Source organism: Adiantum capillus-veneris, chromosome 22 (assembly GCF_014529385.1).
Source record: "Adiantum capillus-veneris isolate H3 chromosome 22, ASM1452938v2, whole genome shotgun sequence".
NCBI classification, from domain to species: Eukaryota; Viridiplantae; Streptophyta; class Polypodiopsida; order Polypodiales; family Pteridaceae; genus Adiantum; species Adiantum capillus-veneris.
In genome coordinates, this window is record NC_140952.1 from 84,617,948 (window position 1) to 84,628,975 (window position 11,028).

Below are 11,028 nucleotides of genomic sequence, written 5' to 3' on the forward strand. Positions count from 1 at the left end.
TGATATACCGCTCTTCAAATCGATCCTGCTGAAACAAGAGGATCCCTGTAGTTGGTCTAGAATATCATCGATTCTGGGAATCGGAAATCTGTTCTTGATGGTGATTTTGTTGAGAGCTCTATAGTCAATGTACATTCTCCAAGATCCATCTTTCTTGAAAACCAACAACACCGGAGAGCAGTAAGGTGAAGTACTCGGTTGGATAAGACCCTTTTCGAAGAGGTCTTTCACTTGGTTCATAATCTCTTCATTCTGAACTCGGCTCACACAATAAGGTGGTCGGTTCGGTGGTGTGCTTCCAGGTATCAAATCAATGGTACGATCCTCAGGACGAGCTGGTGGCAACTTGCTTGGCAGGCCCTCAGAAAAGCAATCGACATGAGTGTGGAGAAAATCTTGGCGTTCTTTTTCTAGATTAGACATATTTGTCCTATGATGATCATTCAACTCTTTCAAAAAGATCGAATAAACAAACAGACTGGATTTCATTAACTTTGAAACGGCCAAAGCCGATACAATAGGGACAGACTCGCCCTTAAGTTTTACATCAAGTACAATGGTTCGGCCCTTTTCTGTAGTCAAAGTCGCTTTTCTCGCCTGATAGTCGACCACGGCGTTGTTGTTATAGTACCAGGGAATTCCCAAGAGGACATCACAACCTTCCAAAGGCATTATGTCAAAGTCCTTGTGCCCCAAATACCCCTGACAATGCAACCGAAGTTTGCCAATGACAGGTGTAATGGCTACGTCCCTGCTGGGCGCCGCTAGAACTGCCTCTGCTAGTGCTCCCATCTGATTGGGTGTAATCTCGAGCCGTGCCGCCAATTCAGGTGAAATGAAGTTGGCCTTGGCTCCTCCATCAAAGGGCTTCTTGATCTGTCACGTTGCCCCAAGCTCGACAAAGTTCCGTACTCTCATCAATCGAGCTAGGGTCAGTACCCATGCAATCTGGAACTAGTGCTGCTTTTATCTTCCCTTTTCGTCCACGTTCCTCAGCTGCTTTTGAACTCTCTGGCCTTTCTTCATCTTGATCTTTATGTGCCTTTTTAGGGCACTTCGTGGAGATGTGTCCTTGTTCCCCGCATCCAAAACACTTCCCCTCTTTGATGTAGTTTCTCCCGCGGAGTGAGCTAGGGTCGTGCATCCTTATCGATCTTTGGCCTTCTTCTTTCTACTTTCATTTTTAGAAGTTTGTTCTGTTTTCTGCGTCATGATCTTATCTGCGGGGTAAGTCAAATTGCCGGAGTGTATGGCAAAGCCCCGTTTCACATGACTCATCAGTTCTTGAATAGAATCTGACTTTTGCTTTAAGCAGTGATCTCGGATCTCCGTAAGAAGTCCCAAGGTAAACCGCTGAATCTGTTCTTTAAACGAGATCTTCTTAAATGAAGAAGCGGGTAGAAAAGAGCTCCAAAATCTCTCACAATATGCGTCCAAGGTATCTTTCTTGGTCATCCGGAGATGGTTCCAAGTAGTTCGTATGTCGCGTTCGTACTCTTGAGTCAACCAAGAAGAAATAAAAAGCCTTTTAAATTTCAGCCATTTAACTGGCGCTTTCTTGTTCAATAGAAGAGTGGACCACCATGTTCGAGCATTTCCCTTGAAGTAAGAGGTAGCCCTTCGAATCTTGGAGTGCTCTGAGTAATGTCCTCCAGAGAAAGCTATGTCAAATTGCTGTATGAAGGCCAAAGCCCTCCAAGCGTCTCGGAATCTAGAAAAAGTGTCAAATTTAATCGACTGTCCACCTTCTTTAAATTCTCGAGCTTTCTTGCTTTTATCCTCCAGAAAGTCATACTGGTTGGCTTTATAGAAATTCTTCTTCTTTGCATAAAATCTGTGATCATTGGAGTCTGAACTATCTGAAAACGAGTCCTCTGTAGAACTGTCAGAAATTGGGCGAAACTTAGGCTTCTTTGCCTTTTTCTTGCCCTTTTCGAAGCTTTGCTTTTTCCCTTTTTTGTCTTCCTCGCTCGAGTCAGAAGAGCTAGAAGAACTGTCAAAAGAAGAAGAAGAAAAAGAAGAATTGGATACTCCTTCATATTTGACATGCTTTTTCTGCTTTCTTGTCAAGGCAAAAGCAAATTGACGACCCAAATACCCCAGGAAGTCAGTTCCTTTCTTCTGCTTTTTAGCTTTGTTGGTTGCGTCAAAAAGCTGTGTAATCCGTGTATCAACCACCTCTTCTAATTCTTGCTCTTGAGTGCCGGTTTGAGGGATGGTTTTGTGGCCTTCCGCCACTGAGAGTGCACTTCGTCGAAGGTTGTCTGCGTTAAAAATTTTGCAAATTTGGGATCCTTCGCAATGTTGATCATCATCTTTGTCGCATCGTCAACCAATTGTCGACGCTTCATCTCTTCAATCTCCGCCTGAGTAGGCTGAGGCGGGCCGTACTCCTCGTGAGAATCTTTTTCGTGATCTCTTCCCGCATCCCCAGATGCAGAGGAAGTCGATTGATCTCCGTTTGAATCCATAAGTGTCGCGAGAAAAGGATCCGATTTCCCGGTAGAAGAGAAATCTGCCGCGCTCTGTTAACAAACTTGGACACTCCAAGTCGAGATTCTACCGCGACACTTTAGAGATTCACTTCAAAACAGTTCACAGTTCACAATTGATTCGACACGGCCCGACGGAGTTCCGTGCCTAGAGATATTGGCTGCAAAGACTGGCGCCCCTTTCGGTATTTCTTTTTGTATCACTGTGTGATCAATGTACAAGGGAGTGGGAGGGTCTCACTCTCAGACTCTACATCCAGATGCTGTGCAGAGTGGGAGCCCTGCCCATACTTATAAAGGTTTACAAGGGGTGCTAAAAGCAGAGCCCCAAAAGCTTCAAAATCAAAAGCTTCATTCAGAAATAAAGCAATAGACCCAAAATCAGCATTGCGTAGGATTTCTGCCCAGCTTTTGCATAGAAAAAGCGTCCGTACAGCTGCTCGTAATTCACAAAAATCCGTACGCTCAGCCACGTCACCCTGTCAGCGCGTTTTGCGGCGGCATTTCCGGAAGTCCGTATGGTGGCCACGTGGCACTGCAGCCAGCCGGGGCGGGTGTGGGTGTGTACTGTGGGGCAGCCACGTCACCAGTTTGTGACAGCTTTCCTTTATATTACAAATGTGATGGGTCGAGCGGAAGCATAAAACATGGCCCACGACTTTGCTTAAACTGTCACTTATTAATAAGTTATGAACTTACTAATAAGAGGTGCTTCACATGCTCCTAACTACCTAGGCCTGATACTAAAGTACTAAATGCGACCACTTCCCAGTGCCGCAGATATTGTTTGTGATCCTATGCTATTAGAGGGTATGCAACTAACTTAAGTGCCTAGACAGGCATGCCCTGCGAATAGGCTTACCAAGTGCCAGAACACTTGCTAGGCTAAACCCTAGATGTAGGAGCTATAGCTTGTCCACATGCACATTAGATGTGCATGTGACACGTCAAGTGGAATGGTATGGAAATCCTCCTATCCAATGTGATCCTAATAGCTCAAGCCAAGCGTGCCTATAGGCTATTAGAGGTGTCGCTGCAACCTCATGCCGTGGTGCCCCTAGAACGGCGTTCATTTGTGGCTGTATCTCCTCAAGCTTTACTTCGAGTCGAACTGCCCTCTGGTGAAATAAAGCGGGCCTTGGTTCTGTTGTCAAAGAAAATGAGAGCCTCCTGATCTCGTACCTTGCCCCATGCTTTGCAAAGCGCTTCTAGGTGGTTATGTTTCGCCTCTTATAGGTGGGTACATACCAGAATCTCATTTTAGTCTTTAGCTTACATTACTACTTAAAAATTTGCTCTTCCGTCTTTTGCTTGTGTTGTCGTGTAGGGTCTGAATTCTCGTATTAAGTCATAGTTGTGAAAGAGGGAAGACCAGCCCTTCTTCTGGTCTGTAGTGCCACACAATTTTCTCTTTCTTCTCTAAGCAGTTTTTGTGCAAGCACTCATTTTTGCAGTATCTTGTGCGATTATTGAAGTGAGTGATTAATTCTTGATTTTCATGGGCCACCCGCTCTGGTCGCTTGAAAGCTGATGTGTGGCACTGAGGCTGTTGTACCTGGGCTGGACAAGCATTTGGGAGATGGCATTACGAATTTGTCGTCTTTCTGCTGAGAGCAGTTGATACAGACTGTAGCATGCCGTTGGATGATTTATGATGAACAATATGAGGCTTTTTTTTTGGGGGGGGGGGGGGGGGGGCTAAGCTTGTCAAGTTGCATTAGTTGGGCCATTACAAACTTCTGTATTGCTTTGGCAAAAGAGCTTTAAAGTAAGTTTTTAAGCGCAAATTTTATATGCAAGAGGTAACATGCTCACTTTGTGTAAGGATTGAGTTTTCAAACACGTGCCCAAATTATTCAATGAAGCTTGCTCAGAAATTTTCTGGGATGGCATCCCACAACTGTGAGCTATGCCTGAAATGCTTATGCAGGTCTTTTCTTTATGTCACATTGTAACCGTGCATTGAAAGGTAACTCAAATGACATGCCCTCCAGCTTAAATTGGCAGTAAATGCATGACGTGTGTAATCTGCCAAATAACAAAGTGGATATTCTTTGTAACAAGTCCTGCTCAAGCCAAACTTGATGAGGTACTGCCGCAACCACAATAATGCAGTGTGCTTCCATTTGTGAAGCAAGTATCTGCTCTGTTGTAATGAACTCCATTCTCTGTAGTTAGGCATATCTTAGCTTCGGGGCCTTAGCTGTTCTCTCTTTGTGGTTATGACGCACCCTATGAATGGTTTTATGTACATCGTTAACAACCAAATATCAACATTCTCAGTAAATGAATATTTTCTCTAAGACCTTCAAAAGATATCATTAGTAAGATTCCTTCTGGAAAACATAGTGAGGTTTGTGTTATTATGCTATATAACTGTCTTTTTAGTGTGTTATGCTCAAACCGCTTGTTGCTCAAAGTGAGAGGCTTTATATTTCTTTTGGTTTTGCTTTATGACAGGTGTTTGAGAAAGGCACTCTTAGACTCAAACCACCAACTGAAGGACCCAGGATTGGAGCAGACACGCTTATCCTGGCCTTTCCTGATTGTTGCATGTCCTTCTTTTTGATGCTTCAGATGAATAGTGACTTCATGCCAATTCTTACCCTTATTGAAGGGCAACCACAACAAAATTCAATGCTCAGTGGCCCAGTGCGTTTTGTCCGCTACAAGAATCTTGATGTGGGTTCACTCCTTGTTAAAGAGGATGAATTTTCAGTTTCAAATTGGGTACATCCTTCAAATGCAATAATTAAGGCAACTAACGATGTGAACAAACAGAAACGTAAGAGCTCAGACTCACTTCTCTCATTGCCCTCTCTTCAAGGAGTGAAAAGATCCCCTGTTTCGAAGAGAAGAAAAGTCGGCACTGAAGGATTTATTCAGCCGATTGAATCATTTACAGTCACATCATCGGATGGCAGTGGCCTTTCTAATGCCCCACAGATATCTGTGGGCCAGGAGTATTCTCAACTCATAGCTGCAGCCAACGAAGGGAAAGCACCATTGTTCTCCTATACTGCTTTTCTTCTACAAGTATCCAGAGAATGCTCCTCGAGTATCAAGATGGCCCGCTTGTGTAGTCAAATGGATGCGCTAAATATTTCTTACCTTGAGGAAGTAGGCCTGCAAAAATCTTCTAATGAGTTGTGTTTTCGGCTACAATCCTTTAGAGTTGGATTAAGCCCCAGGTCAAGGGACTTGTGTGGATGGGAGCACATTTGCTTGTGTCTTGGCAACCCTGGAAGCCCAGCATGGAGTGTGAGACTAAAACAGAAGTCCTTTCCACAATCTACTGCAGCTGCTCAAGTCATAGCTTGTGAATTTGACTCTCACATCTGCTGCACCAGTGATGGACTTGTTCTGAATTATTATTCAATAGAGGATGACAGCATAAGAAACATGATGGTAGATTTGAATCGCCTATGGAACAATCGAGCGTTTGCATTAGAAATGAGGTGGCTCCTAGAAAATAAGGTTGATGAAAAAGGGGAACTTGGGCAAGATAGAATTCCAAGTTCGCATCGTAAAGGGCTTCTAGGAGGTGGAGGTGAAGGTGAGAAATCATGGGAAGTCATGAGAAGGGCATTCCGAGTTGAAGCTATTGGGCTTACAAGTGTGTGGTTCAGCTATGTTGGTTCTTTTATTGCTCGTTTTGTGGTGGAATGGGAGAAAGGAAAAATAGGGTGCACATTGCATGTTTCACCAGATCAACTGTGGCCTCACACAAAGGTTTGTGTAACCAAAATCTATAGATTGTTTAATTCAGAAAATATTGGGTGCATTTAAGATAAGTTTATTGCTGAAGGGAATGACATTGTGGTTTGTTATGTTTGCAGTATTTGGAGGACTTCATAAATGGAGGAGAGGTGCATTTACTTCTTGATTGTATTCGTGTTACTGCTGGACCGCTACATGCCCTTGCTGGGGCCATAAGACCTGCTCGTATGCCTGTTGCTACCACTCCAATAACCTCTGCAGCTAACTTGGTTCTTGCCGGCTCTGCAAGAGCAATCCAAGCAGTTGGTCAGGTTCTCTCACCGACTGCTCCCCTGGTTACATCTCCTTCGAATAATAATGGACGAGTTTCGAGTGCTGCCCTGCCTGGAAGCTCCAACAATGTGCCCATGAGCTCTACTCAGGGTTCACAAAATGGAGAAATTGCCTCTGGGCATGGTAGAGGAACAGGCCTAGTGCCTAGCTCCCTGCTACCAACGGATGTATCAGTTGTTCTACGATCTCCTTTCTGGATCCGCATTGTCTATCGTAGGCAATTTGCAGTTGATATGAGGTGTTTTGCTGGTGATCAGGTATGGCTGCAGCCGGCTCCGCCACCACGGGGGGTTGGACTTGGATCAAAGGGCTCACTTCCTTGTCCACAATTTCGACCTTTTGTCATGGAACAGATCACAACGGGTTATGGTAGCATGGATGCATCACCTATGGCTGGTGCTGCTGTACTGTCAGCACAGTCTAGTCAAGGAGGGTCATTGGGAATTGCTGGAAATTCTGTTCAAAGTTTGATGCAAGGAATGCCAAGTAGGGTCAATGCAAACACAGTTGGTGTTGCACGGTCAGGTCTAGGCAGTGGAAATCCACAGGCTCCTTCACTCTTGCGCGTGGGAACTCCCGGAAATCTGTTGAATTCCCAAGGTTTGGTTCCTTTAAGTAGCATGGCACCAGGGCGAAGCATTGTCCCTGGAGTGAGCATGGGTTTTCATCCCTCTCATAGAGAGTCGAATGCTGCTGGTTATACTTTTTCAGATGATGGTGGCTACGGAGGGGTGTGGGTGCCCCTTGCATTTCTCAGAAAAGTGCTGAGAGGAACCTTGCGTTACCTCGGAGTTGTCTGGCTCTTTGCCCAATTTCCTGATATTATCAAAGAAGTTTTAGCTTCACATTTGAAGGAGAATGAAGGATCTCTCTTAAATCATGATCCCGAGACCCCAGCTTTGCGATTTTACGTCCAGTAAGTTTTCAACCTTCTTCAATTTTGTCGAACTGAAATCTTAACATTGTCGTTGGAGATCTAGTAAGGAACAATGCTTGTTGTTAAGAGTGTAACCATTACATAGTAGACCTTTCTTTTTGAAAAAGAAACCATGAGGAAAATTAGCGTGGCTTATATATAACAACTTCAAGGCCAAGACCTGTTGCTTAGGGCATCATTTGTTAGTCAGAAACTTTTCTTAGTTGTGGACAATACCAAAGGCGGCACCATTTTGAGGGGTCTAGACATTTCCACATTTGATTGAAAGCATGGTTTTTTGAGCCCGAAATGACTGCTACATTAATTTTTTCCACATTGGTAAAATATTGAACATATCATCAATTCGTTGTACCAACACTCCAGTTTTATGGCTGAGTAGCAAGTAAGATACCTCATCTGCGTAGTAAGGAGTCAGGATGGCTAAAGCTAGTACATTGTCTGCCTTCTATTCAATTAACAGACTTGTGGCAAAGCAGCTTTCGTTTTTTTCCCCTTTCCTGTGGGATGTGGTTTGTTAACTCTGTTTTGCTGTTCTCTATGGAGTAATGGTGATTTCAACATGATCCACTCAAGTTTGTTTTAAGAAACCCTGCATTTTCTGTGCAGGAATTGTGTATTTGCTGTAAGTGTGCACCGGCAGCAGCTCGTGCTTCAAGCTATTAATGTGAAACGTTTCCAGCATCAGCCTCAACCTCAGTCCCAAGCACAATCTCAGCAGCAACAACAGCAATCACAAACGTCGCAGCAGCCCTCGGCCGGGTCAGACAGTGATCTCAGCCCTGGAGAGATGCAAGAAATTGGAGATTTTTTTGCTAGACGTGCTGCATTTGAACCATACGATGCATCGAGGTTAGCATCGTTTGTAACCATGCTGACTCTTCCGGTCCCCGTTTTGCGTGAATTCATTTGTCTCATAGCCTGGAAAAGAGATGCTGCCAAAGCAGCTCAGCACTTACAATCCACAGATTCGAACCTAATTCCTCGCCCCAAAATAGAGCTTTGCCTTGAAAATCGATCGGGTCAAAGTCATGGCAGTGGACAAGAGGATAACACATTGTTACATGCCTCAGGAGGTGGCACCTCTTCTCCAAAGAGTAGTATTGACTATGATCGTGCTCGAAAAATTGTGGATTTTACATTGACAGTAATCTTTGACCCGATACATGTCCCACACATAAACGTGGCAGGGGGAGCTGGTTGGTTACCCCAGTGTGTGGCAATAAGATTGAGGTATGCGTTTGGGGAGAGCAGTAGCATCTTGCTTCTTCATATGGAAGGTAGTCATGGTGGTCGGGCTTGCTGGTCTAGAGTTGAAGACTGGGAGAGATGCAAAGAGAGAATTGCAAGAGCATTGGAGGTGTCAGGGAGCGGAAATGCTACTGATGGGCAGGGGGGGAGGTTGCGGGCAGTTGCCGAAGCTATTCAAACTACTCTTCAATCTGCTTTACAACAGTTGCGAAAAGGGTCGGCCAATGTCCTGTCTCCCACAGGTAGCTCACTGTGAACAGATGTTTGAGTGGCAGGCAGCCTGCATCGTTGTGAGAAAATGCTCAAGGGGTGGCATTGGAGTCGATGGCGTTGCACATGGGTGTCCCCTTGTGAAATTCCTCCTCGCAAAACTTTGCTGTGGTCTTGACAGAATGAGGATTCATGCTGCTTTGAATGTCCACAGAGCGAGTTGCATTGTGGCTCGCTAACAGCTGTATAGTTTTTTCAAGTCTGCTCTGAGCAGAATCCTGTACAGTTTTTTACATGGTGGGGAGATAGTGAGGATCTTGTAAACTTGTATATGAATGATGATGCTACAAGTTTTGTTACACATCTGTTAACAATTCCATGAGAGGCGAACTTGCAGCAGCGGCGGCAATATGCCTTTCATACAGTGAGGCACATGTAAAATAGCTTATCACACTTCCTGCCACATGCTCGTTCTTAGTCTTTGTCGCAAAAGACTTGAGGCCATTGTATATGTGAAATGAGCTTTTACTGATAATCCTCTGTTCAGGCACATGAGGGGTTTACTATAATGTACTGCTATGCAAAGACTTCCCCATCACCTCACTTGATGCCCTCCAACATCATCTAGCTTTTAATTTTTTGTTCTGTTTCTTGGATTGGAATGAGGGAACTTTGCTTATAGAGTAATGCCTTTTTGGCCTTGCAAATTCCTCAGCTACTTTCCAGCGGCTCATGTCATGCCTCTCCACATGTGTAGCACTTCCCCTACTTGTGCCATTCGACTTTTTGTTCTGCTGTCAACTGTGGCTCAGATTCAAGGAGTGTTGTGCTCCAAAAAAACCTGTCTTAGTTCTGGGATCAGTAGCACCATAACAAGTTGATAAGCTTTAATTACTTGAAGATATGAGATTCAGGCCTTTGATGAAGCAGTAAAATACGTAGAGCCCGATGTATCAATAAGTGCTCCGCTGATCCTTGCAAGGAATTCCATTCATCTTTTCCAGGCAGCAGAGGTGGTTTCTTTAATTACAAACCAAAATTTTTAGCATTCTGTCATGGTTTTATTTGCTAAAGTCTTTTTCCCTAATTGATTGTGTTATATTGTGTGTTGCATCGGCCGTGGCAAATTTTTTTTTTGAACTGTTCAAATTCCTTATGGTAGAATTTGATGAGCACTCCATGCTTCATATTCAGGCTCAGAAATTTGACCATGCTGCCTCCTCCCTATGCGATAGCCATTAAAGTTTGAAGTCTGCGGTGGACATTTCCTTTTTGTGGTCCTTTCTGAACTAGAATCTCCATGTTCTAAAGCTAGCAATACTGATCCAGAATGTCTTGTGCAATTCATTATTAAGTGTCTTACAAACAAATTTTTGGAATCTTAACACATCAAAAGTGTGAATGGTTTTTGGGCCAATGTGAGCGTCTCCCTAGCTCTCAAATCTGCAAGCGGTTGCTAGCAAGGTAGGAGCCTTCATTTGGCCACATAAGAAGTTATTGCTTGTGAGACAAAATAGGACAGTACTGGAGCTTAAGATATCACTAGGATTGGTCATTGTGTACTCATCTTGGGAGGAGGGAGGAGATGATGGTGCAAAGAGGTGGTTATGCTCTTAAAGACAAATCAAAGTCCAAAGTGGGGTCTTCTCGAGGTGTTTACTCTTTGTAAAACTACTTTGTTGCATGCGCTCAAGGGATATTATCAAAATCCCTTATCTATGAATTTTCCTTAACATTCCTTTTGAGGGTGCACGGAATTGGTTGCCGATGTAGTGCAGGATAGAGTAAGTATTCTAGATGGACATAAAGGTTGCTATATTGGCTCCCTATGCCCCATTGGAGTTGATCACACTTATCAACACCTTTCTTTAGCTGCACACCAAAATCGATTCATGGTGACTATGTGTTCGCATAAGGATTCATAATGGAGAAGGCTAGCACGCCCATAAAGTTTTTGAAGTCCATCTATTCCTTGTGACATATTGAGAGGAGTTTGATACATCTCTCATAGTTGTTGAAGCGTTTCCAAATTGTTGAAGTTGGCAAACTAAGCTCATTTAGTCCTTTCAACTAACAGAGGCTACACCC

The 11,028-nt window shown here is 44.0% G+C and overlaps 1 protein-coding gene across 1 annotated transcript in view; it reads left to right on the forward strand.

The window, feature by feature from the left end:
• Nucleotides 1–9,991, forward strand: part of SWP (RNA polymerase II transcription mediator) — a 32,597-nt gene extending 22,606 nt beyond the window's left edge. Inside the window, exons 5-7 of the mRNA XM_086495950.1 lie at nt 4,953–6,224; nt 6,332–7,461; nt 8,089–9,991. Of these exons, the coding sequence (XP_086352076.1) occupies nt 4,953–6,224; nt 6,332–7,461; nt 8,089–8,986 (3,300 nt within the window). The 3' untranslated portion in view covers nt 8,987–9,991. The remainder of the gene's footprint in view (nt 1–4,952; nt 6,225–6,331; nt 7,462–8,088) is intronic.
• The last annotated feature ends 1,037 nt before the right edge of the window (nt 9,992–11,028 follow it).